At 41.2% G+C, this 27,489-nt stretch overlaps 1 protein-coding gene across 1 annotated transcript; it reads left to right on the top strand.

Moving 5' to 3' along the window:
- Positions 1-238: 238 nt before the first annotated feature.
- Positions 239-27,489, top strand: LOC139713454 (translation elongation factor 2-like). The gene is made up of 15 exons (XM_071625504.1): positions 239-375; positions 9,075-9,289; positions 11,443-11,627; positions 12,409-12,617; positions 14,682-14,915; positions 15,566-15,679; positions 17,225-17,363; positions 18,391-18,586; positions 19,005-19,143; positions 20,413-20,640; positions 21,494-21,637; positions 22,277-22,486; positions 25,186-25,368; positions 26,245-26,377; positions 27,267-27,489. Exons 1-15 carry the CDS (start codon positions 373-375, stop codon positions 27,458-27,460), a joined length of 2,526 nt encoding a protein of 841 aa, XP_071481605.1. The 5' UTR covers positions 239-372; the 3' UTR covers positions 27,461-27,489.

Genomic DNA, 27,489 nt, shown 5'->3' with positions numbered 1-27,489 from the left:
ACAGATACAGAAGGTGATCCGAAGGATACTCGGATCACCTAATTAACATTCCTTGCGACATGTCGCGCAACGGAATGAATGGCACGGATATTGCGCAATTGGCATGTGGACCTAAGGTTGTTTCTTGTGTCTACTCTCGTTGACATGGGAGTTTAATACGGTTACGCAGAGCGCTTATATTGAAAATATAAGAGCCTAACGAAACTGCATAAACTGCGGGCGACTGCACGGTTCATGCATAATCATTGTGTGTGCCACTATGTGATGTTCACGTGCTACGTGTACGTCTGACGTAGGACCTTTTCGATTACCGGTGTTATCCGTGTAAGGGTTTCTGACAGCTGGAGGGAGTAAAAATAACATCTAGCCAAGATGGTAAGCATCATCTAAACGTAATCAGAGAAAATCTATGTATTTGAAATATTTGTTTAAAAGTTGTTTCTGTAAATTCTCTGAAAATTTGAGAATTTGAGTTAAATACGAGGGTTATTTGAGATGTGTATCATCCTCGGAGAATGAATGAACGGAGTTGGATAACGGGGATGTGTGTGTGTGTGTAAGTGCAAACGTATGGGGACTTCGCAGTTTGCGCAATAGTTTTGTACTGTACTGTAGGTGTACGTGGCCGTGGTACTGTAAATTTAGTTGAGAATCATCGTTCTTTTCAATTCAGATGACACATTTCTGTCTTGTGGAATTGTAGAAATAATGGACAATATGAGCCAAATTCTATAAACGTCTATTTTGGTACCGGTAGTTCCGAAGAAAGAGACCGGTTTGATGTAGTTTTCTAGCAATTTATTAGCGTCCTCTTTTGTCCAATACACAGTTTGGCATGTTGAGAAGACGTGGTTGTGAGTGAAGACCCCCATTTCCAACTTACCAAGTCAAGCCCAACGCCCCAACAATAGGGTGTCTGTAGCATTTTTGCAACTTTTGAAATTCTATAAAAGGTGGATTATAAACTATTTCATATGAAAGAAGAATATGTCATTAGCATATATTTCAAATTTCATGGCAAAATAATTATTCTATCTCGAGAAATTCAACTTTCAAATCACTGCAATATTACAACTTTTTTTTGACGAGCACGCACGAAAATGTGTCCAAATCATGTTTGCAAACAAGGCCGGTAAGTAGCATTCGCGTGCAGATCGCCAGCGACCGGTTAATGAGCGTACAGCGGATTGCTAAAACGCGTAACCAGCGCAGAAGCCACTCCCCCTCGTGTCGTCATAATACATGTTGTGCGTACATATACAGCGCTCAGCGTTGTGATCAATGAATACGTAGCGCATGCATTCCGGCCCAGCCAACATCGGCGGACGAGCTAGCGAGCGTGCATTTGAGTGTATTATTGTACTACCTACACACTGTACACACACGCTATATGCGCTACACTACGTACGTGTGTACACACGTACACAGCTGGCTACTGAATGCGATGACTACATAACACGTCGATGCTGTCGCGATCTATGGCAGTTCATGTGAAAATGTTATATGGCTATTTAGCCATGAATGCCACTTTACCACCATTCGTGGCTGAAGAGTATAGCTTCCAAAATCGTTGCTTGCCCTTTTTTGTCGATTGGAAGGTCAGTCGTAAAAATCGGTATTTGTACCTACCTTCCACCGCGGTACCGCTTCACGATTGACTTGCCTGATATGGTGCGTTGTGTAGCCTAGGCCTATCTGTTGTGCTGCATAAGATCGCGAGAAAGACTGTTGCTCGTGCATCGTTAGTGCACTTTTCTATTGAAGTATTAAAAAAAATAAATATGACTCTACATGGTCATTCGTTTGGATTGCTAACTCATACATTGTAGGCCTGTTATGATCATTATCAATCCAGTAATAGTACATGTACTTTGACTACGTTAAAACTGATGCGCCAGGTGGTTTACGAGCGTGTTACATACATGCACATTGTGAATGCTGGGCAATCGTAACCCCATAGAACTCAGTGCTGTAGAACTATCGCAAGCGAAGCGACGTGACAGCTAGCTAGTTAGCTCAGTCTGTTTTCAGTGGCACGGGTGTGCGCGCGCGCACGTACTTGTAAGTAGACACACACACAGCGATCTAGCGAACTACATTGTATGTAGCTACGTAGCTACCTTGCGACGGTAGACACACTGCTGACCTACACGTGTAGGTCCGTGAGATACACACACACACACACACACACACTTACACACACAGACACAGCGCGCGAGCTAGCTGAGCATGCGCGCCATGTGGCGGCGAATGCGTGTAGATTTACATATGTATGAGCGTATTTGCTCAGACGTTACTATGGTTGTTGCATACGAAGCCACGCCTAACACGTTCGCTGAGATCAAAAAGTTATTGCAAGGGGTATCTTCTAGGCAATATCCCCGGTCCAAGACGTGGAGCTAGCGAAAAACCGACCTCACCATCGGATTCAGCACATCCTAAACTACTCGCATGCCACACGCTGGTACAAGTAGCGAAGCAGACGCCGAGATATCGAGATAGGTGTGATTCTAACGACATTTACACCAATTTATCGTCGGAGTCATGTACCAGCGCTTTGATAGATTATGGAGCAAAACTTCCTCTTTCATACGATACCAAATTTGTTAGGATTCGATAGCGGCATGGACCGGGGATTTTGCAATAAATGCGATTTTTTAGCACAAAACGCGGGGTCAAGACAGCGTAGGCGCGTGACTCCATTGTGTTCTATGGGGCTTGCGTGTTGTAAGATAGGGGCGCGTTTTGTCCGAAGGTTGGCAGTGCGCGATCAGACACCCTACCAACAAGTCTGTTGACTTGTATACAGTGGTAAAATATGGCTGTACTTTAAAAAACGTGCACCAAGATTTTGACTACCTGTGCCAAAACTTGACTTATCCAAAAGCGTGGGTTTCTAACCGTTACATGAAACCGGCTGTCAAATTTTGAACAGCGTTATGGTTAAAATATGGGCAGCTTGCTTTAAACTTTACTGTGACGTGTGGGTCTTATAAATATTAGTTATAATCAGATATCATCCCCTGCCTTGTAAGTTGTAGAGCTCTACCTGAGAACAATCAAGTTTGCCAGAATTACGAAGCGTGAAGAATAAAAGAATCACCATGGTATGGAGCCTGGTAGTGTCTCTGTTTAACGTCGATTACCATTAAGTCGCCACTACCTAAAGTCGCCAGACATCGACATTGCATGTAACGCGCGCCGTGATCGCAGATGAGCTGGGGTGACAGATTTTCATCGCTCTCAAAAGACATTCCAAATTCACCTTTTTCCTCCATGAAAACACAAATGGGCAAGTCCAAGATAACGCGCACGTTACGTATGGGACATTCAGAGACTTTTATGACCTGAAAAATAGTGTTAATGGCCTTTGATCATATTGAACTTCATCATGGTGATTGATATCTAGAAGAAGTATAATCATGTAAAAAATTGAGAAAAATGACCGTGACAATTATATTCTAGAAGAGAAAATATGTGCTGTTACGTATGGGACCAGAAAAATTTTGTTTTTTTGAACATTTTTTTCAACCTCAAAACTCTCTGAAAGTATATCATTCTACAACTTGTAACTCACTGTGATGAAAGTCACAACACTCAAGATTATCACAGGTAAGTTTCATGTCATTAGGCAAAAAGCTCTAATTACAGGTTCTAAATAAAGACAGACATGACGTGTTACGTATGGGACAGTTACGTATGGGACAGTTTGTCCCCCATTCATTTAGTGTGTGAAGAACCATGTTTATGGGTATTTTGCATAATTATTGAAGTAAAATCAGTTGAAACTACTCAAATACTGATCCAGATTGTCAAGGAAACAATATTCCCCAAATATTCACCATCATAATCATATTCAATCATATTTTTATATTTTTATGACCAACCTAGGTATGCATGCCCTTAGTCCCCCATTCGTTTAGTGTGTGGAGAACCATGTTTATGGGTATTTTGCAAAATAATTTTGCAAAATACCCATTTAAACAAATTTTTGCATAATTATTGAGGTGGAATCAGTTGAAATTAATTACTCAAATACTGATCGAGATTGACAAGGGAACAATATTCCCCAGATATTTACCATCATAATCACATTCAATCATATTCTATATTTTTTATGACCAACCTGAGTATGTATGCCCTATTTTTATCAGGATAGTTATTACTGAAAAATTGAATAGTTTAAAGTGTTACCTTGCATTGATGAAGGGCAGTTTGCCATTTAGTTTCAATTAAAAAACAACTTGACACAAGAAATATTAAGTTTAATAAATAAGCAATACCTGCTGCGTGGAACCCCAGTGATCGAGTAGAACAGGTCATTGATTCGAGTCACAACTCAGTATGTATACCCATGAATTTTGTTGTGGCTACTACTGAAAACTGAATAAGGACAATTTATGTATCACTTGCAATAAAAAAAATCATTTTACTTTTTTTTTCTTCTATACATATATCACAACAATTTCAAATTGGATCTCCATCACATAAACTTTGAATTCCTCTAGTCTTAGGATTTTATGCTCTTAAGTAATTCATATAATTGGTTTCCAATCATCTCTTTAAATGTTGAAAACTGAATCCCCATTTCTACAAAAAACTATACCATCCCTTTAATGCTGATTTTTCATTGTGTATTTTGCCATTTTCCCCTCCCCCTTTCTGAAAATTGTTCAGTCAAGTTCATGTATTGTTTCAAGTGTCTATAACTCAAAAAGTAGCTACAATGCTGGGATGCTTTCTTCAGGATGATTGACCATTTGTGTACTGAGAGACCTTCCCAGCTAGCTACATGCATTCACATGCAATATGTATGAGGATGTCCCATACGTAACGCATTTGTCCCATACGTAACATTATTTCAATGCCTAATAAAAAATATTTCTTTTACTTTTTTTTCTTTTTTCTCTGGTATTTAATTTGTCTAAACAATAAATTAGAACTTTCCAAAAGGGCATTAAAATAACCTTAGCAATTTCAGAAAATACCTTAAAAAATGACCTAATTTTGTTACGTATGGGACATCTCATGATAGGACACGAGCTAATTTGCATAATAATTTGCATAATCCCTAAATTTTCATACTAAGTTAAACTATGTGATGAACTTCTTATGTCCACATATTAATCAAATATCATTTGCTTTCCTTTGAATTAATATGAATTTTTATACATGTCCCATACGTAACGCTGTGTTTCACATTTATGCAAATGAAGCCCTTGAAATTTGCATAAATTTACATAATATCATTTTTTCCTTCACGGAAATCAAAACTTTAACTCATAAGCTTCAAAATGATACCAAACATGTCAATATTGAGCCAAGATGAAATTTTGCCTTCTGAGGGGACCTTATCTTGGACTTGCCCAAATACACTGTAATTGTAATCCAATTACCATGTGTAACAGTTGACAAAACCATTTTTAATTCGAGAATGTTTTTTATTTCGAATGAATTTCAGGTGGCAGATAAACAAAGTTTTTCAAACGCGATGATACACAATGCATCCTACATTGAAGTGTGTGTATAACACACGCGCTAATACATGGCGTGCTATGGGCGGCGAATTAATTCAGTGCCTATCGTTAGTTCGCCAACCCGGGAGTGCGTAGGAAATACACACAAGTGGCGACTATACGGTAATTGACGTTAAAACTTTTATTCAGCATTATCATCGCGGCTGGGTAATGTGGCCTTTGTCTTCGATGATCATACATCTACTGTAAATGAACAAATAGAATAGGCCTACCCTTTAGACCTCTACTTTTCAGATTCTCTGTCTCCTGTTTATTCACAACTACAGTAGACATGTCTAGACATGTCTAGATCTACTTACTTTTGCCAGTTTTTAGTGAACCCATTCAAGTCTTGTCTAATGATATTGCTTCTTTGATAAATTTTCAGTAATTTTATCAGAGTCAAAAGATGAAATTGTCGCTAATTTTCCCCCATTTCATTGCTTTTCTATCTGAGACCATAGCATTTCAGTAAACAATTAACTTACATGCTGAAAACTTTCAAACAGTTGAGGAACTTGAGCATTTATGTAATTTCTTTTAAATATTGTTGGCCTTAAAAACAATGTTTGTCCTTTACTGTCAAATATTCTCTTTGTTATACGACACACACACTTTCATGCACACAGACATGTAGGCAGATATATGCACACGCATACATACACACACATGTATGCATAAGGACTTGCATTTTATCATCCTAACGATTCTGCTCTTCAAGTCACACAGTTCTGTAAAAGCAAAGAGAAATTGAAAAAAAAAAAGGCCACCTTTTACTCTACTATACATGTACCTGCCATCTTCAGTAAGTTCTTCAACCTCTTCTGACTAGTAACTAACATTTGTTCACAAGGGGCATAGAAAGCCAATGCACATGCAGATTTGCTTTGATGAATAATTTTTCGGCATTTATCAAGCCAAGTCACTAACTAGTTAACAGCTGATCAGTGCAATTTGTGGGTTTTGCTATACGACCAGAATGCAAGATAGGGTGATTATGCAGTGGGAGATAATATGCTACACCACTCAGTGATGCAGGTACAAACGTACAATTGAAAATTTGTGTGCTCTGGATGTGTGTGACAAAACTTTACTGACTTTAAGTGATCGTTTCTAATGGATGTAGCGATTCTCACTTCCAAGTTGAGAAATTAGTCTCACCGATAGCCGGTATTGGATGCAATATAACAGTTTGTAGAGAGGAATAGGTATGGTAAAGAACATTATGGCCTGAATTCATGGAGGTGGTACAATCTTTGTCCATGGTTTAAACCATGGACAAGACCGTAGTTTTTTTATGGGGCGCCAAGTGTTGCATGGCCTATTTCGTTACAAAATCAGCCATTTCGTAATGAATACGAACATTTTGTAACGAAAACATGTAAGGCCATGCAACACTTAGTGCCCCATACAAAACTGCGGTCTTTGTCCATAGTTTAAACCATGGACAAAGATTGTACCGCCTTTGGGAATTCAGGCCTTGAAGTTTACATGCATGCTTATATTTGTCATGCTCATTCAAAGGGTGCGTTCGAGTGCTCTCCTAAAGCGTACCGTACTGTACCCGCGCCAGAGGAGCGCTCCAACGCTCCTTAAGTGTACCATACCGTAGTGTACCGAGCCAAAAGTGGACCACTTCCCGATGTGCTCCAAAAGCGTACCAGGGTACCAAAAGTTTGCTGTAAAGCATGCGCGTATCATGCGCATACGTCACCAGGCCTCGAAATAGGATTTTGGAGGGGCAAGGCCATTTAGAAAAGGGCACTTTTTCCAAGAGGCCCGCCATTAAAGGGCACGTGGGTCAGTCAGAGGGGCACCAAGGCCACATTGGAAAGGGCATGTTGGGTGTTTATACGTGATGTCAATGCCCCATAGAGCTAGCTGTATGCTATCGACCGTGCTGCTACACTCCAGCAGCGCACGCACGCATATTCTCCGCAGCAGACGACGTTAGGCAGTAGGCCATACACAATACGATGTAGGTACTGTAATACAGTACGTTCTCAACGCATACGCCGCGCTCGCTTTGGAGCACTTCCGGCGCCATTTTGCTTGAGCATAATGCAGAGCGAGAGAGATGGCAATGCTCGCAGCCGTCCGACAGGCCTGGCATTTATTTGGCATGGCTTGCGACCACTTGCTCCGGCCCGCCGCTGCCTAGCTAGTAACTCTATGGCCGCTGCGCTGCGGAGGCAGTTGGGACGGTAAAAGCCGGTCGGGCGTACATGGTACATACACGTCGTCTCGTATCTCGGAAAGATACTTTGAGTTTGAATCAGATATATTGGGACGCGAGTGAACTGCAGGTATGATATTTGAGATCAGGAAAGTTGTTCAAGTTTATTGGAGTGTAGACTTTGAGAAAGGGCATATTATACGTCATAAATAATAACTTTCATTCTAAAAGGACACCACGGCCACAAGAAAAAGGGCATATTTTTTTTTCTTTGATCAAGGAAAAAAAAGGCATTGCGGCCAACGAGAGGGGCACCGACGGCCATGGCCGTCGGTGGCTGTCGGTTAATTCGAGGCCTGGGTCACAATTCGAAAACATCATTCTCATTGTTCGGGACAGCTGTAAATCGCTCAAGCGCCAGGTGGATGACATTCTTGCTTCAAAAATGTGTGACCTTTTCTAGAAATAACTCTTGAGGTAGGCTTTCTCAACAGAGCACTCGAACGCTCCAAAACTGGCACAGTTTGGTACGGTACGCTTTGGTTCAGTTCGCATTGGTTCTCTTATGAGCGCTCGAACGCACCCTAAGATCTTGACCTTGTAAAGGTTAAACATTGCAATGCTCTGGAAAATCGGTGCCCCAAAGGAAACTAATAGAAGCTGTAACCGTTAGACTGCTAGATAGATTTCCTGCCTTGCTCCTATTCTGCTGGTGGTTCTCTTTCCCTGAGCAGTGTATTCACATAAAGAAAAACAACAACAAATATGTTGCGATAGCCTATTCATGGCCTCCTTGCACATTTAGCAGGGTGCTACATAACTTTATTTTACCACTTGCCTGATTGGGTAAGCAAATTTTCAAATTTGCTGCCTAACACTTGCCCAATTTTACTTTCCCAAAAAGAAACTCTAGAATATATGGAAATAATATAGAAAATCATGTGTAAGTCAAGGGCTTAATATTAAAAACACTCTCATTTGAATACACAGCACACATTGATTCGCACACTTAAACACAATGGAGTAACAAACTTGGTCTGATCAAGTGTTGCTGTTGAATTGCAGTGGGGCTTCTTCACATACTGTATAAGTGTTGGAAAGTTGCTGAAATTATATTATCAAGTATGTTGCATCACTAAACAGCCATTATTTGTGAGCTTCTGTTTGGATGAGTTTGTGGGTTTGTTGAGGAGAATAAGTGAAAAAAGGGTGGCTTCAAAACTTTTTTGCTTGCCCAATTCGGGCAAGTATTTGTTCTCATTGTTCAAAAACACTTGCCCGAATTTGATTTTTTACTTGCCCGGGGCAATTAGGCAAGTGCTTATACAGTGTATAGCACCCTGATTTAATATGGAAGGGATGATGCTTTATTCTTTGAACAGGTGAACTTTACCATAGAGCAGATCCGTGAGATCATGGACAAAAAGAAGAACATCAGGAACATGTCCGTGATAGCCCATGTGGACCACGGCAAGTCAACATTGACCGATTCCCTGGTGAGCAAAGCTGGGATCATCGCACAGGCAAAAGCTGGTGAGATGCGCTTCACCGACACCCGCAAGGACGAGCAGGAACGATGCATTACCATCAAGTCTACGTAAGAATTCCCTCTTATGTCCTGTCGTATCAAACAATAGAAAGAATGGAAGGTAACAAATATGTTCCAGTTTCCCTCATCCTATCCCTAGCAACATCTAGCAGGGACGACCTTTTTTTTAAAAAATCATTTAGGTTTTTTTATGTTGTGTGTAGATGTGTTATTTTGATAGCCATTTGCATGTTTTATATAGAATATGTGATTGTGAACTGTGGACCACTTCAAGTAATAATAGGACTCACTTGAAGTTGAAATACTTTGCTGAATAATAGCATTTTAACATTGAAGTACTGTAAAAGTAGAAATTTTCCCACATTTTGTTGATATAACTGTGTACAAATAAAAGCACATTAATATTTTTGCTTGTAATATGTACAAATAGTTTCTCTCTTTGATTGTGTGGAATTAAAAACATGCCAAAGTCATTTCACCCAAGTGAGCATGAAAAAGAACTTGCGCGAAAATTTCCACTTTAAAGTGTGATTGAAGGGCAGGTAGTGATATGTACTCGTAACTCTGATGAGTGTTGACTCTTTCTTTTTTTCTTCCAAGCTATATGATGGAAACAAAATGGGATCTGTGCATTATTCATGAAAGCTGCATTCCTTTGTGCCAAGTTGAATTCATTCAATGTGGTGCTTTATTTAACTTTGCTGACATCTCATGATATACTGTTAAACACTGGCAAGGAATGACGTAAGGGTTGTGTAAACTAAATATTTTCCTCCATACACATGTTGAACTATCAAAGGTCAGCAGATTATTGTATTTATGCAGCGATGTTGCAAGGACATAGGGATTACAGTTTGGGCGTTTTATCTAGGTGCTGCATAGATTATCTGAAATCATTGATAGTAGGGAATTGTGTTGTTGGGTGCCCCTCTCCCCCCCCCCCCCCCCCATCTCTACATCTACAAGCACTGTATGTATGTTCCCTCCTTTATTTGTCTACTCCATTTCTTTCTGTCTCTTGAGGCGTGTCTTCATCAGCCCGAAGTTCAAACTAGCGGGACATTTTGCGGTCTTAGAAAATAGCCCGATACAGCGAATGTGCATCTTCATCAGCTCGAACAGCCTGCTTCGGGAAATTAGTCTGAAAATTGATGCATGCGCACTTTGCAATATTACTCTGCCTGGCTCGCGGTTCGAAAGTGGATTTCCCCGCTCAAAACCTCCTATATACAATTTGTATCACCGTCAACCAGGGAGGTGAACAGTACAGCAAATCCTCTCCAAAGGGATATTGATAACGCTACTCTTTCTTCTGTCCAGTGAGGCATCTATATATGAAATTAACGAATTGCAATGTTTAAACAAATCCAAAATGCACACAATCTGCAAGAATCTTCAGCTAAGGTAGAGTGGACCAGAAGAAGAAGTTTACCAAAAAAAAAAAACAAAAAAAAAAAAAACAGCTAGCATGCACAGCACTGAGTTTTAATAGGGAGGTGAGAGAAATCACCTCCCTGGTTTTAAAGATGACAACAACAGTATAGGCCTATAGTACACACATGTGATCTTTGAATACACCGTGCATGTAATGTACTATACACAATTACTAGCTTGTACATGCGCTTTCCATTGCCAGCTGGCTAACAAGAAGCGGTGAGGGATCGAGAAAATTTCGGACTGATGGAGACGCACCCAAAATAGCGCGCTATTTCATGAATTAGCGCTGTAGTTGACGAACTAGACCAAGATTTTGGGGGAAATTTTCCCGATCAAATAGCGCGCTATTTGCGTCTTCACTACACAGATAGCGCGCTATTTTGACATCGGACTAGTTTGGTAACCGCAAGATAGCGCGCTATTTTGAAACTTCGGGCTGATGAAGACACGCCTTTGGTCTCTCTTAAGTAGTCTAATGTCATCAGTTTTACAACTTTTATCTGTGAAAGCTATGCAGAGATGCCAGCTGATATCTAAGGGTATTATGGATTGCTCTTTGCAAATAAAGTGAAATAAAATGAAATAGAATAGAAATTGAATAAAATAGAATAAAGAACCTTAACCCCCCAAAAAAGAAACAAAAAAAAACCTCACAAAACAAACAACAAACAAAAACAAAAACACACAAAATATTGGTGATGAGTAAACTCTCACTTGTTATGTATTTAATATTTTTTTTTAATTATCATTTTTTTATATTTTAGGGCCATCTCTCTCTTTTACGAGCTGAGTGAAAATGACATGCAGTACATTACTCAGGAGAAGGATGAAACCAGAGGCTTCTTGATCAATCTGATTGACTCACCGGGCCACGTTGACTTCTCCTCAGAAGTGACAGCTGCCCTGCGTGTGACGGACGGCGCCCTCGTGGTGGTTGACTGTGTCAGTGGTAAGTGGAATCTACGAGGAGTGAGCTGTATAATGTTTTGTACCTACTGAAGGCATTTGAGTAAAGGTACTGTTTGCCATTGGGAGCAGTGATTTAAAAAATGTTCGAGATGTCACTTGATGTACATTGTATAATATATACATGTAGTGTCAGTTGTATCACAAAACATCCTACCCTATAAGGATTTTGCTGTCAAGCCTAAAATGTATGGGTTATAACATTTTTCCCCCAATAAACCATAACTATAGACGGTTTAGTCTGGAAATGTCTGTTTCTCACATTTTGTATGTTTAACAGTACATGGTACGTAACTTTAGTTTTGGTGATTCATATTTTTACATTGGTTGTTTCTATCCCAAACTCACATTTTAGAACTCTTTTAAAGCAGTTGCACGGGTTTTTGTTTCATCTGCAAATAGTGCGTGAGTGCTGTATCTGTTCAAAAAGGAGGAGGTGGCTGCATGGAGGAAAATAGAAATTACTTGGATACATGTAGATGTAACAAGATTAGAAATAAAAGATGGTTAACAGTGTAATTTGACAGAATTCCTCTATGATTTTGTTATTCAACTCAATGTATTCTTAGGTGTGCTGGATTACTTTACTTCAACTTGGGGGAAGCCTACCCACATTCTTTGGCATTGGGAAAATAGGGAGCATTCATTTTTTTTCCTTGTTCTTCTTTTTTGGAAAGGGGGGGGGGGGGGGGGAGAGGGGGCTGACAGATTTACAAGCCAGAAAAATTCTACCTACTGTGTGTCATTGTCTTTCACCAAACTAGGTGTGTGCGTTCAGACGGAAACCGTGCTGAGGCAGGCCATTGCAGAGCGCATCAAGCCAGTCCTCTTCATGAACAAGATGGACCGTGCTCTGCTCGAGCTGCAGCTGGAACAGGAAGACCTCTACCAGACCTTCCAGCGTATCGTGGAGAGCGTCAACGTTATTGTCGCCACATACGCCGACGATGAAGGACCCATGGGAAACATCCAGGTAAGTTGAGGGTAGGGGCCTATTTAGTTGTGAGTTTTGGTTTACAATTTCTTACAGCAGGATGATAAGTAGGTTGATATGATAAGAATTATCTATTGGGTGGATGGATTAGAATTCTCAATAGGGTTGTTGAACTGAAATTAATCCTTTAACAATTTTAATGGAAAGTTGTTGTTTTTTCTCCTCACATTCAAACAGCTAGTCCGAGAAGAGAATGCAAATGAGGTTGACTTGCTTCAGCTGTACAAAATACATTGTCTTATTTGGAGACTTTTATGATTGTCTTTGTTACTGAGTGCTCATTTTGATATAATTGCATGAGATTTTCTGGATCCCGGGATTTATGAATTTTTATGCCTCCGCCACAAAGTGGTGCAGTAGGCATTATGTTTTCGGGTTGTCCGTCTGTACGTGCATCCGTACGTACGTCCGTTGGCATGTCCGTCCGCTTTTGTTTACGCGATAACTTGAGTAATATTGACTGGAATTTTACCAAACTTGGTCCAAGTATTAAGTATGATGGGGCAATTACATAATTAGATTTTGGGTGAAATCAGCTAAAGGTCAAGGTCATATCTGGAAATTGTATCTATTTACGCGATAACTCAAGAATGGATCAAGCAAATTTCACTAAACTTTGTCTGAGGATGATGTATGATGGGGATCGGACAATTACTTGATTAGTTTTTGAGTGAAATCAGACAGAGGTCAAAGGTCAAGGATCTAGGACAAATCCTAAAATTTATCTGTTTACGTTATAACTCATAACTGGATGAAGCAACTTTCACCAAACTTGGTCCAAGGATGACATGATGGGGCCATTAGTTGAGTAGTTTTTTTAGTGAAATTAGCAAGAGGTCAAATGTCAAAAGGTTAAGGTCAAATGGTATTAAATATTGCTATTTCCCCCATATCTATGCAATGCCCGAAGGTAATTTCTTGAAACTCAGTGTAGACATGTACTACTCCATAAAGATTCTCCAGAGTGAGTTTAATGTCATAAGGTCAAAGGTCAAAAGTCAGGTGAAACTGTTACAATTTCACTTTTCTTGCAAATGGTTCAATGTATCTGCGTGGAACTTGGTACATACGCATGTACTGACTGGGAGGGATTATCTAGGGAATTTAGGGGTCATGGTCAATAGTCGGGATCAAAGGTCAAGGCCAACTCATCAGAATTTCATTATTTCCCTCATATTCTAGTATGTGCAACTAGGTCTTCGGCAAAGCGAACAGCACCCTGCTAACCTCCGCCCATGTCTTATGAATATGTATGTTAAGTTTCATGAATATTTAGTGGTGCGACCTCATGTGTCTGGAAATAATTAGAGGGTAGTTTTCCGAGACAGCGAAACATGAAATGTTGAATAATTTAAAAAGTACTCAATTGCTTCTCGTGATTATTCATCTGAGGATAGAAATCATCATTTTGCATTGATACTGAAAGTTAAAGCGATTTTGGTCAATGTATAGTGGAGATATGAGAAGGTGAAATTTTGGTGAAAATGAGAATGCCCGATTCGCACTGCCTCGATTACGGTTCAAAATTCAAAATGTTTTCGTGGGTTTCGAGGGAGTTAATTATAGTCGTCCGCTGCAACTGTTATGTGAAACTGTCATCACACATTGTGAAGACGTTATACTATACACCTATTGGGAGAATCATGCATTATGGCGACATTTCTAGTCTATTTTTTGGTTTAAATAAAATCAAGTACCATCAACATAATTTGGGGATTTTTCTGTTTTTCTTTTTTCGGCTCCTATGCTGTAGAACTAGAAATATTCTCACAAGTAGTAGTAGAACCCAGCTTGATAAAGATAAAATTTGTGTTTGTTTAATACTGTGGAATAGAAATGTGAAGTAGTTTTACATGTATCAAGCTAAAAAAAAAAAGAAAAAAATTGTATACTTTTATTCTCATGCTTGTCTCACGTCGTGCCAAATACCCCCAAATTTTCCCCCGTTCTGCAGCCTTTCTTTTTCTCCCTTTCAAGTATTGTCAATGTATGACATTATCTCCATGTAATGAGGGGAAAAAAATATGGCTGTTCTGATCACAGGTCGACCCATGCAAGGGGACTGTGGGATTTGGATCTGGCCTCCATGGCTGGGCTTTCACCCTGAAGCAGTTTGCTGAAGTCTACGCCTCCAAGTTCAAGATCGAGCCTGCTAAGCTCATGAAGAGGCTGTGGGGGGATCAGTTCTTCAACCCCAAAGCCAAGAAGTGGAACAAGACGGGAGGCGACGGCTACGTCCGTGGCTTCAACCAGTTTGTCCTGGACCCCATCTACAAGGTTAGGCAGAACGTTCATGACGACTTTTTATTCTGTGGTGGAAGTCTTCGTCCCACTGATATTACAAGTAGCAAAAATTGCTACTCTACATCTTCTACTGGCATGATGATTGGCACCTTGCCTTCGATCAGATATTCACTACAGCACTGATTGATTCCTTTCACACTTTTTCCATATTCTTTGTACCTTTCAGGGAATAATTTTCCAACTCAAATTTGATTAGCAATTTCAGCCGGTGAACAATATTTCAAATGATATCCTGAACACTTCTTTGGAAGAAAACTGCTACGCAAAAGATAGTTTGCGCAGCAGTGGTCTAAAAACGCATAGCAAATTGCGATGCGATACCAGGAAAATTATTCCCTGCCGTCTCATTCCATTCATTCTCTTTTGTATTTTAAAGGTGTGCATTCAAAAGCATCCTGGATGGAGGAGACACAATATAGCAGTTGCTGTTTTTGTATTTGAGACCATCTCTCCTAGTGCTTCATTTGAAAAAAAAAATGAATCGTCAGAGGCACAGCTTGCAACAAATATTAAGGAATGATAGGCAGTGTTAAAAAAAGCGTATATTTGCTTCTTCTTGCTACATAAATCAGATGAAATTGAAATTCATAACCAAGCACTTATATAATTGTCATTTTATTTAGGTCTTCGACGCCATCATGAACTTCAAGAAGGAAGAGACCGCAAAGCTTCTAGAGAAGCTTGAGATCAAACTCACCAAAGAGCAGAAAGAACTGGAAGGCAAACCACTTGTCAAGGTAAGTTTTGGGGTTATCATGTGATGACAGGCTCTGTGTCAATATGTATTTCGTGTCTGTCCTGAGACGCCAACTGGTGCTTGTTACCAGTATTCTGTGCTATTTTTTATTTTATTTTATTTCTTATTTTTTGCCAAACATACTTCAGGTTTCATGGAAAGTACTGCTTTTCCACGGAATATAAATATTAATTTTCTAATTCATTTCATTTATTTTCACTTTATAAAACATGCATACATAAAATGTGACAATGGTATGACAAGTATAACATGACAATGTGACAAACAAACAAACAAAGCAAACAGACAACCAAAGACAGGCTTTCAAGTGGCCCTACTTTTCTTACTTTTTCCTACTTTTTTGCTGCTGTCCCTACTTTTCCTACTTTTTTGCTCAAAATCCTGCTTTTCCTACTTTTTCCTGCTTTTTTGGTGAAAAACCCCGCAAAAAAAAAAATGTGCAAGGCTACTTGAATAATTTATATTCAGAAATGATGAGTAGACTCTAGTTGCAGATTCTTACTGGTGGGGAGAGCCTCTTCAGCATGAAAGAGGGATAACACAGACCAATCAACCACAAGACTGCTGCCAGCCTCAGCTTTTGCTCCTGTGCAGATGTGATTGATCCCACTGATATTGCAGCCTAGGACTTGGAGCAGTGCTCAACCAGCTCTCATCATCGCTCAAAATTACCAGGCTCTCCCAGGAGCAAAAGTGAGGCTGAGGCAGCAGGGTTGTGAGTACAAATTAAGATTTACATGTGACATCAAGAGTTCTGGTGAGTATCGACGAAAACTACTCCAAAAAGCCTGCACATGTCCTGACTTATTCCTACTTTTTTTTCTTTAATGCCCTACTTTTTCCCTCTTATGTCCTACTTTTTCCCTACTTTTTTAGAGATTTTGTTCCTACTTTATTCCTACTTTTTTACATTATCCCGCTTGACAGCCTGCAAAGATATTAAGTGAAGGGGTTAGTGAGAAGGCAATGGGCCTTATTTAAAACTAACCCCGGAAAAGTAAATACAGCGTTATGTCTCTTCTTTCTATAAACTACAACTGATAAAAACGTTTGTGCACACACACACACTCACACATACACACACTCACACATACACACACATACATACACAGACAAAACATACGCCAGCACATTAAGAATACACAAGATGCCATTTTCACAAACACACCCCTATCATGCTCAAAGTTTGCATTGTGAATCAGAGTCACACTTGGGTGGGAGTGAGATAGAGGGATAGGGATGAGGTTAAAGAAGGATATATCGTACAGATCAAGGCCAATTAACCTTTATTAGCGTGCACATGAAGGGCTATACTTTAACCCATGTGTAGCAGTCCTGTGGGATTGTGCTTGGCGGGTATGTTGCTTGAGGTTTTAGTAGAATTTTTCTTATGTGAGAGCCTGTCCAGTCTACAATCATTCTCAAGTCCCATGTGTGATGCCTTCAAAAGTCGGTCTCTTGCATTATCTTGTCCATTTTGTGGGTTACTTCCACTTGGCATGTTTTTCCGTTGCTCTTGCTGTAGACTGTGATGCGTTCATGGATTCCTGCCGGAGAAACCATGCTTCAGATGATCACCATCCACCTGCCGTCGCCCCAAACAGCCCAGAAGTACCGTATGGAAATGCTCTACGAAGGACCCCATGATGACCCAGTTGCTCTTGGTAAGGCACTCGGTCCCAAACTGCCATTACCTGGATGTCTTGCAGGAAGAAAATTGGAACTTTTTGATAATAATGATTTTTTTAAAATCCTGTAAAATTCCTTTGCCATTTTGTTCTTTTCCTCCTGTATTTCTCTATTTCCAATATTTGTTCTTTAATTTTGTCGTACAGACTAAACACATGACAATATAAATGATAATTTACGTAATGTTATTGATTTGTAGATCGTACGAGTGTTGCTCTGCCATGGGGGTAGCACAGACGTGTATGCCTAACATGCACTTTTTGAAGAACAGGAATTCCAATGTTGTTACTGGCAACCCCGACATGTGGTGTCGTCTGTGCAGGAGATGGCAGTAAAAAGACATACATGTTTCAATGCAGCAGGATAAGTTCTGGAAGAGTTGAGGGAGGGGAGTGAGTGAGGCCTTGGTATAAACGACCCACTGGGTGTTTATAGGCCCCTCCTTTTTTTTTTTTTCCTTCAGATTTCATAGAAATCATTAAAGACTTATTTGCAAACCCTTGGGTGCTTCCCAGAGTCTAAGGGTATGGCAATGCTGCACACTGGAATTGTACAGACGGTCCAGGACCAGTAAATATCACTATATATCAGACCAGTATATTTTTCAGGAATGGACCGGTAAAAAATGGGGGGAAAAATGGCTACCTACTGGTCTTAAAGACAGGTTAGTCTAGTAGAAGAAAAAAAAAAATGGGTTAGTGTGCAGCCCTTGGTATAATATTCCATACCCTAATCCACTGGAATATTTGTCTTTTTTTACTGAAATCTTAAGTCAAAGAGTTAACATTGAAAAACACAAACTGAAATGTGCATGCAAGACATTGCTTGGTGTTTGCCGTGTATCATCTGTGTGTTACCCTACTATATCAATTTTATCTTTACATTGTATTACAGTAACTCCAGCCCCCATAAAACATTAATGGCTTCTTTCAGTGAGAAGAAATCAACATTGTAAGTCCAGATGGGTTAAATCGTGTGTTTTTCCTGTTGTTACTCCCTAAGGAATCAAGACCTGTGACCCCAAGGCTCCTCTCTGCATGTATGTGTCAAAGATGGTGCCTACCAGTGACAAAGGGCGCTTCTACGCCTTCGGTCGCGTCTTCTCCGGTACCATCGCCACCGGCCAGAAGTGCCGCATCATGGGACCAAACTACGTCCCTGGCAAGAAGGAAGACTTGTATGTGAAGAACATCCAGAGGTATGCCATTGCTCCTGGTAAATCTGGAGTCTTCACTCTTGATTTGACTCGTCTCATCCATATCATGGCCGGCGCCACATTTTCAAGATGGGGGGGGGGGGGGGGCACTTTCAGGTTTCATCAGCTAACAAGCAAAAAATTGTAAAATCAAAGATAAAGGCCTTCAGCGTAACTTCTGTGCCACTTCAATGTTTTTTTTAGCTGACAAGCAAAAAAAACAACAAAATAAAAGTCTCTCAAATGTGTCAATTAGTGTGGCCCTTTACTACTAACGGCTCTCAGGGGCCAAGAAACTATTTTGGTTGTTTCTAGCTGCAAATGTCATGTGTAAGGCCAGTGTAGTGCTCTAGAATCCATACTTAAGTAAGCGTGAGTGCTTGCAGTAACAGATACGCATGTTCACCTACTTTTCGCATAGAACCATCCTGATGATGGGTCGCTACACTGAGGCCATTGAAGACGTTCCCTGTGGAAACATCGTTGGGCTGGTCGGTGTGGATCAGTACCTCGTCAAGACTGGAACCATCACAACATATGAGAATGCGCACAACCTCAGGGTAAGGGTGTGATGGTTCTGAGATAAGAATGTCAGCTCTTGTGAAATAATCAGATTTTCTAAATTGCCTCTGGAGCATGCCCACAGTAAAACACATGGTGAATTTCCGTACTGCAAATGCAAGATATTTTCTCGGCATGACATTTTTGCGAATTGCGGCCAAAGGCATTTTTCGCGTTATGAAATTTTTGCGAGTTGCCGCTGGCATTCATTGCATATTATGTAGACAAGAACTTTGGTGTACATTTAATTTTGCAAATCATGGCTTTTGCAAAAATCGCAAAATGAAAATACACACAAACATTGGTGGTTATATAGTAGATTTATATTTTGCAAGGAATATCTAATGGTAGGTGGATTGAGGTAAGCCATTAGTTGATTTGCCTGAAATGGTGACGGTTTTATTACCCCCCTTGACATTTTTATGCCTCCGCCAACGAAGTGGCCGGAGGCATTATGTTTTCGGGTCGTACGTCCGTACGTCCCGTTTTGTTTTTGTCGATATCTCAAGAACCGTGTGGTGGTTTTACATCAAACATGGTATGAGGGTATATCCTGGGGGATAATACTTTGTTTGGATTTTAGGGTCACGGGGTCAAAGGTCACAAGTTATTTTGTGAAAAAAAAATGTTTGGTACAGTATTTTATATACTATGAGACATGAATGTTTAACTTGGTGTGAGGGTAGAGTATGACAAGACAAATATTCACTGGTATTTTGGGGTAAAGGTCAAAGGTCACAAAGGTCCTTATGATGTAACAAAAATAAAATATTTATATAATATTACAGATGTTAGACCCATAAACTTCAGTTTAAAGCCACTGATTAACATTGTGTTTGATCGATTTAAAAGATTCTAAAACTGAGCTTCCTGATCAGTCTAATTATGTTCAGATGGATGACAAAACTTTTTCTCCATACCTTGAAAATTACTCAATGCATAAACGTATGAATTGGTCAAAGTCAAGTTAAAGTCCTCAAATCCAAATACATGCTCTCCTATTCATCCAATTAAACCTAGGTCAAGGAAGGTGAACATTCAACACATTTGTGACAAACTTGTCATTTTAATATTTTGCCAATTTTGTGAAAATGTAATCACACATTGTCCACATGTACTATCTAGACCTATTAGGAGAATCATGCATTATGGCGGAGGCATACCAGTCGCCATAGCGACATTTCTAGTTGTTTTTTTTTTAACACATTTCTTTTTCTCTTTTGCAGAAATTTGTGATATGTGTTTTACGGATTTATGTTTTGCTGCAGGTCATGAAGTTCTCCGTCAGCCCCGTGGTGCGTGTGGCTGTGGAGGCGAAGGACCCCTCCCAGCTACCCAAGCTGGTGGAGGGCCTCAAGCGACTGGCCAAGTCGGACCCCATGGTGCAGTGCACCACCGAGGAGTCTGGAGAGCACATTGTGGCAGGAGCAGGAGAGCTCCACCTGGAAATCTGCCTCAAGGATCTGGAGGAGGACCATGCCTGCATTCCTCTCAAGGTACCTTGTTGCTCTCCTTGTGTGTGTGTGTGTGTGTGTGTGTGTGTGTGTGTGTTTTCTTGTTTGTTTGTTTTCTTTTATTCTTGTCACTGTTACCTCACCATATGCCGAAAGCAAGGATCAACATTAGCAGTGGCCTTGTATCCCAGGGCTACCTGAAATAGATGTTTGGCCACCACATTTTAGGATATGTTGTAGGATATGTTTTGGTAGCCCCCTTGGGCCACCAAATTTCATTGTTCACCAAATGGAAAAGATTGACTTGAGCTTTGCCAAAAATAACTAAAAAGTAAATATCAAAATAGGCAATTTGCAGGATAATGAGGCAAATGTGTTTTTGGATTTATTCTGCTTTTCAAGTCAAACCAAAATAAAATTACATTGTAGCGAATTACATAAAACAACTAAAATTGCAAAGGGGCACAACAAAAGAGCAATCTGATGTAATATGGCAGCATAATTTATGGTTCTATAAATCATAAAAGGCAGTTTGATTCAATGAGAAAGCAGGAGGCCATCAGCATTGTCATGGCTAGACTCGGCCGACGGTCTCGTGGGGAATGTAGCTTCTGAAGGTTTGCCTCTCACAAAGAATGTAGACTTTTGCAAGAGTCTGTTGGGGGAGACAGATTTGAACATAAAATTGCTGCAGAAATTTGCCCATTAGTAGTTTCTCTTGTCTTGCCCCGCAAACCAAAGCAATCCAAACCTGGCAGTAAAACTGAAACAGGCTTCTGAGTGTGGAGGAAGCACATGCCGCTTATCCATGGGTCGATTCATAATGTTATGAATTGACTAGTTGAATAACAAGAAAATGGAAGTAATGAATCTTGCTTCCATTTCATTCTTCCAGAAATCGGATCCGGTGGTGTCGTACAGAGAGTCTGTGAGTGAACCCTCCAGCCAGACCTGCCTGTCCAAGTCGCCCAACAAGCACAACCGTCTCTTCATGACGGCAGCGCCATTCCCTGACGGCTTAGCCGAAGACATTGACGACGTAAGGGGTGCTATCTGTAATGAAATGCTCCTTCTTCCTCTGTACACAGTCCATTTTCCTCTGTTCATATTCAACACATAGCTCCCAGCAACAAACCATGTCTTGAATGTGAAGCGAAAAAATGGATAATAGGTTAGCCTTTGTGGTAGTGACCAAGTTATCTACAACGTGACCATGTTGAAGGTTATGGACCGTAAAAGGTGGGAAAAAGCCAAAACACATTTCTGCAGTCCTGCAGGATGGGCATGTTAATTTGACCACTTTCGTTGACATATCTCATCCATATAGTAAGGCATCCATTGTTCCTTCACAATAACACTCAAACTTGGAAAAAGTGCAATATTTTGTTGTCTTTAAAGTTCATGTGCTCAGTCATGCATCGCATATATCAACATAATTAGGTGTCAATGGATAGAGGAAGAGTTCCCCTTTCCATACAACCAACATTCCACTCTCCATAGCTGACAATTATGACATAGTATTCCTCCTAAGTTGGATTACCTTTCTTAACATATGCACTGTATAAAAGAAGTGTTCGGCACTACAGAACTAAGCCAGAATGGTGCAGTTATTGTTACATGCAGAGTTTGTTGTGTAGGTATGTTATTGTTGAATAGAATTCTACCCTTTTTCCTTCAGGGAAAAGTAAGTACCAAGCAGGAGTTCAAGGCCCGTGCACGCTATCTGACGGAGAAGTACGAGTATGATGCCACCGAGGCTCGCAAGATCTGGTGCTTTGGGCCAGAGGGCACAGGCCCCAACCTCCTCATAGACTGCACCAAGGGAGTCCAGTACCTGAATGAGATCAAGGACAGCGTGGTGGCCGGCTTTCAGTGGGCCACGAAAGAGGTGAGTGCCCCTCCTGCTGTGACAGATCAGAAGCATTTCTCATGATAGTCACTTTTACTTCTTCCCTTCTCCCCTTTGTTCCTCTAAAAATAGAAAACGTTGAATTTTGATTGAACGCAGGAAATGTACATGTTCACATACTTCCATGCCTCTGCTACTTACTCTTTATGTGCCATGATGTAAACCTTGTGTGTTCTACATTATTCTGAGACAGAGACATTGCCATGCTTTTGTAAAACATTGTGTTCTTTAGATCTATGTAACTTTTAAGCTCACCTGAGCCAAAGGCTCAAGTGAGCTATTGCGATCGCCCTTCGTCCGGCGTCTTTTTTTTCTTGAAAACCCCAAGACCGATTTTCATCAGACGTGGCAGGTAGCATCCCTAGGGGGTTAGGATCTCAATTTGTTAAAATGGGCACCATGCCCCACCCAGGGGGCCCCCAGGTTGGCCCAAACCCCCCAAAATTAAGGAATCTGTAAAAATCTTCTTCTCTAGAACCAGAAGTGATAGAGCTAAGTTAATACTATGAGTTAGTACATTGATGACTGTAGTTTCAAGTTTGTTCATGGCAGAATCAGGGGTGCCCCCCTTGGGACCCAGGGGAGGGGGGTGGGGAGGGGTCCTAATGGGGCCTAAATTGTACATTTCCATCTTCTTCTTGAGAACCCCTTGACCCATTTTCACCAAACTTGGCAGGTAGCATCCCTAGGGGGTTAGGATCTCAATTTGTTAAAATGGGCACCATGCCCCACCCAGGGGGCCCTGGGGGCCCAAACCCCCCAAAATGAAGGAATCTGTAAAAATCTTCTTCTCTAGAACCAGAAGTGATAGAGCTAAGTTAATACTATGAGTTAGTACATTGATGACTGTAGTTTCAAGTATGTTCATGGCAGAATCTGGGGTGCCCCCCTTGGGACCCAGGGGAGGGGGGTGGGGAGGGGTCCTAATTGGGCCTAAATTGTACATTTCCATCTTCTTCTTGAGAACCCCTTGACCCATTTTCACCAAACTTGGCAGGTAGCATCCCTAGGGGGTTAGGATCTCAATTTGTTAAAATGGGCACCATGCCCCACCCAGGGGGCCCTCAGGGCGGCCCAAACCCCCCAAAATGAAGGAATCTTTAAAAATCTTCTCTAGAATCAAAAGTTATAGAGCTAAGATAATACTATGAGTGAGTACATTAATGACTGTAGTTTCAAATTTGTTCATAGCAGATCCAGGGGTGCCCCTCTTGGGGGCAGGGGGCGGGGGGTGGGAAGGTCCAAATGGGGGCCTGAATTGTACATTTTCATCTTCTTCCTGAAAACCTCATGATGGATTTTCGTCGAACTTGGCAGGTAGCATCCTTAGGGGGTCAGGATCTCAGTTTATCAAAATGGGCACCATGCCACACCCAGAGGGCCCCAGGGGGCCCCAATCCCCCCAACTTATGGAATCTTAAAAGAATTGGACTCTTATTGTACATTTTCATCTTCTACTTGAGAATGCCTGGTCAAATTCTAGTAGAGCTGTGAATAATTTAGATTAGTGACTGCGTGAAAGGTGAACTTGCGATACTCAGGTGAGCGCTAGACCCGCAGGTCTCTTGTGTTTTTTTTTTTGGGGGGGGGGGGGGGGATGGGAAGATTTTTGTTACCTTAATCATGTAATTACCAAAGTTGTAGACAAAATGTCAAGCTTTGCTTTGATGTAAATTGTACGAGAAATTTTACGATTGTTTTTCTTTTTGATAACCGGAACCGCAGTAGCTACATTATTGCAAATGCAAGACTTTTGCATAAAGACATCAGAATTATGCACACTACATTTATCTGTAGATGATTTAAATTGCTGTTGGAATCGGGTCTAGGAACACTACCCCCTGGAAAACCACCCTCCGGATAACTACCACTGGGATGATTACCCCCCCAGGACAATTCCCCCCTAGGGCAACTACCTGCTGGACAACTACAAACTACCCTCCTAGGGCAATCACCCTTCTGGGCAATTCCCCCTTAGGACAACTACCCCACGGATAACCACCCCCAGGATGACTACCCCGGGATAACTACCCCTAGGATAACCACCCCCCAGATAACTACCCCCAGATATCTACCTCCTGGATTACTAAGTAAAAAGTAGCTTTCCAAACATTTTTTCAACAAAATGAATATGTCATATGAACAAGGATTGCCCACTGACTATTTATGCAAAAAAGTGAAAATCGACAAAAATGTCAGATACTGCATTTTTTCTTTTGAGGGGGGGGGGCAGTTTATCCAGGGGGTAGTTATCCAGGGGGTAGTTCTCCGGTAGTTAGTTATCTGGGTGGTAGTTATCCGGGAGGTAGTTATCTAGGGGGTAATTTTCTGGGGGGGTAATTATCTGGATGGTAGTTATGGGGGGGGGGGGGGGGTGGGGGGGGGGGGGGGGTTAGTTAACCAGTGGGTAGTTATCCGGTGTCCGGGGGGTAGTTGCCGTGGAGGGTAATTGCGCAAGGAAGGTAGTTGTCCAGATGGTAGTTGCCCAGGGGGTATTAAGTGCCCAGATACGGTTGGAATCACATTGAATTGGCATGCCTACTGAGCTACGTGGAGATGGTCTCTATCACTGCACTGTTTGTTTGTTTGGTTGTTTCTTGTGTGTTTTAACAATTTCTTCTCTGCCTGCATTTGTCCCTGCTCTTCATGTCCTGTTACTGTCATCATTCTTACTCTAGGGTATCCTGGCAGAGGAGAACGTGAGAGGCGTGCGATTCAACATCCACGATGTGACGCTCCACGCCGACGCCATCCACCGCGGCGGTGGCCAGATCATCCCGACGTCGCGTCGTTGCCTCCTGGCCTGCCTCCTCACGGCGCAGCCCCGCATCATGGAGCCAGTCTACCTGGTGGAGATTCAGGTATGAGTTTGGAGTCTCTCCCTCATCTTACTGGAAACCCTCTGAAAACTTAAATTTCTTTTATTTTGTAACAAGTGCAAAAGCCTCCCCGATTATTCAGTATCATTTGCCCTGCATTGCGTAGACAGTCACGAGAAACCTGTCAATATCTTTGTTTATGACTCACTGTCCACACTACTATCTCGACTGTCCCTGAGGTGTGGGGTCAATCGGGGCTTGAGTCGAGCCATGCCACCTAAATACCTGACTTTGGGGAATACACACGTGTTATGAATACATCTGGGCGCTGTCAATTACGGTTTCTTGTTTGAAAAACGGAAAATAAAATGGAAAATACTGTTTTCCCCCCAAATCATATTACTACACAAACCTGTCGATTCCAGGAAAAGGGAAATTACATCATATAAATGTCACTTGTACTGTGGTCAGGTTGAGCAGTAACTACACCTATTCTGTTTTAGAACACTGATTTACGTCAGCATAACTGGGGGTGCCAAAATAGCAAAATATGTTTTGGTGGGTTATGTAAGGAGTGAGGTGCATTGCTATGTCAGTGCATAAATCAGCCATTGATAGGCATACTGAAGCCCCCCAGTTATGGCTGAAAGAAATAGATTTAAAAACTAAAGCAGTAGCCAAACCAACGGGTCTATTCCCTTCATCTTTGATCGCAACTAATTGAAGAATTGCCCTACATTGGCGTAAATAAGCACTGAATTGATAATTTTTCTATTAATAGCCTCGATAAAAGAAAAAAAACAACAAACTGATCTATTCAGTCGATGAAGGGCAATTTGTCAATCACTTGCAATGAAATAACATCTGGATGGAAGAATTTCACGAATGTGAATCATCTTTTGATCATTTCGTTTGCAGTGCCCAGAGGCTGCCATTGGAGGAATCTATGGCGTACTCAACAGACGTCGTGGCCATGTCTTTGAGGAGGGTCAGGTAGCAGGCACACCCATGTTCATCGTGAAGGCATACCTCCCTGTCAACGAATCATTTGGTAAGTACTCTTCCTCTCCTGGAACAAGATACTGTATACGCCATTATATATTTCTTGAGTCAAATTTTTCACGAATCTGGTCACCCTGACAATTTCGCGAGTGGTTAAATTTGTAATGGTGGAGTACATTTCCAAGAGAAGAAATGTATGCATGCCCATCACATTTATGTTGGAATGAGAGTTGATATTTTCACACATTTTTTAATTCGCGAAAAGCATCCCATTCGCGAAATTTGTGATACTAAAAACCTCGCGAAATATTCGGTGTATACAGTATCCAATAGGTTTTTATGCCTCGGCCATGAAGTATAACCAAAGGCATTTTGTATTTTGTGTTTGTATTTTAGGGTTGTCCCTCTGTCCGTCTTCAGTCCATGGTCGATTTGACTGTAAAATTTGATATTAAAATTTGACTGTAGCAACAATTTGCATCGAAATTGTAGAATTTAGGTTTTTGAGCAGTTTTTGGTCCGACATGCATGTACATATTTATGCGTAACTTCAGAACTGCGTGCCCAGGGGTCACAAATTTGATGTCAAAAGATGCGTGAGAGTGTAAGGGAAAAAAGTCATGAAATGTGGCCATGGCTTTTTTGCAATGGCGACACACCACATGGAATGTCAAGGATTGTGCGATTATCAGTCGCGCGAAAATATCCACTTTTTCAGTAGACTCATAGTTTAGTCAATGTTACATTTAGGTCATGCTTGTTACATTGTTGTGACCTTCTTGCTGTATTTTTTTGGGGGAGATGTTTATAGAGATTGCCAATATGTAGGGATGTCTTTGCTGTGGACATGGGCTCACTAAGGGTTAGCTTCTGTTAGTGTCTTCCCGCTGGCAGTTTGTACTCACTGTGCATGTCACTCTGTTTCTCCTTGCATGTAGGCTTCACGGCTGACCTCCGCTCCAACACCGGTGGCCAGGCCTTCCCACAGTGCGTCTTTGACCACTGGCAGCTCATCACGGACGACCCCACTGACACCTCCACCAAGTCGGGAGCCATTATTGCGGCCACGAGAAAGCGCAAGGGCCTCAGTGAAGGCATTCCTCCCCTGGACAAGTTCCTCGACAAGATGTAGAGCTACAAACTAGAGAGCAAGTGCAAAAT

The sequence above is a fragment of the Diadema antillarum genome, unplaced genomic scaffold, assembly GCF_040938485.1.
Source record: "Diadema antillarum isolate AM-2024a unplaced genomic scaffold, OU_Dant_1.0 scf00000000, whole genome shotgun sequence".
Classification (NCBI taxonomy): Eukaryota; Metazoa; Echinodermata; class Echinoidea; order Diadematoida; family Diadematidae; genus Diadema; species Diadema antillarum.
The sequence above is the reverse complement of the archived record's forward strand: the minus strand, read 5'-3'. Positions and strand labels throughout refer to the sequence as shown.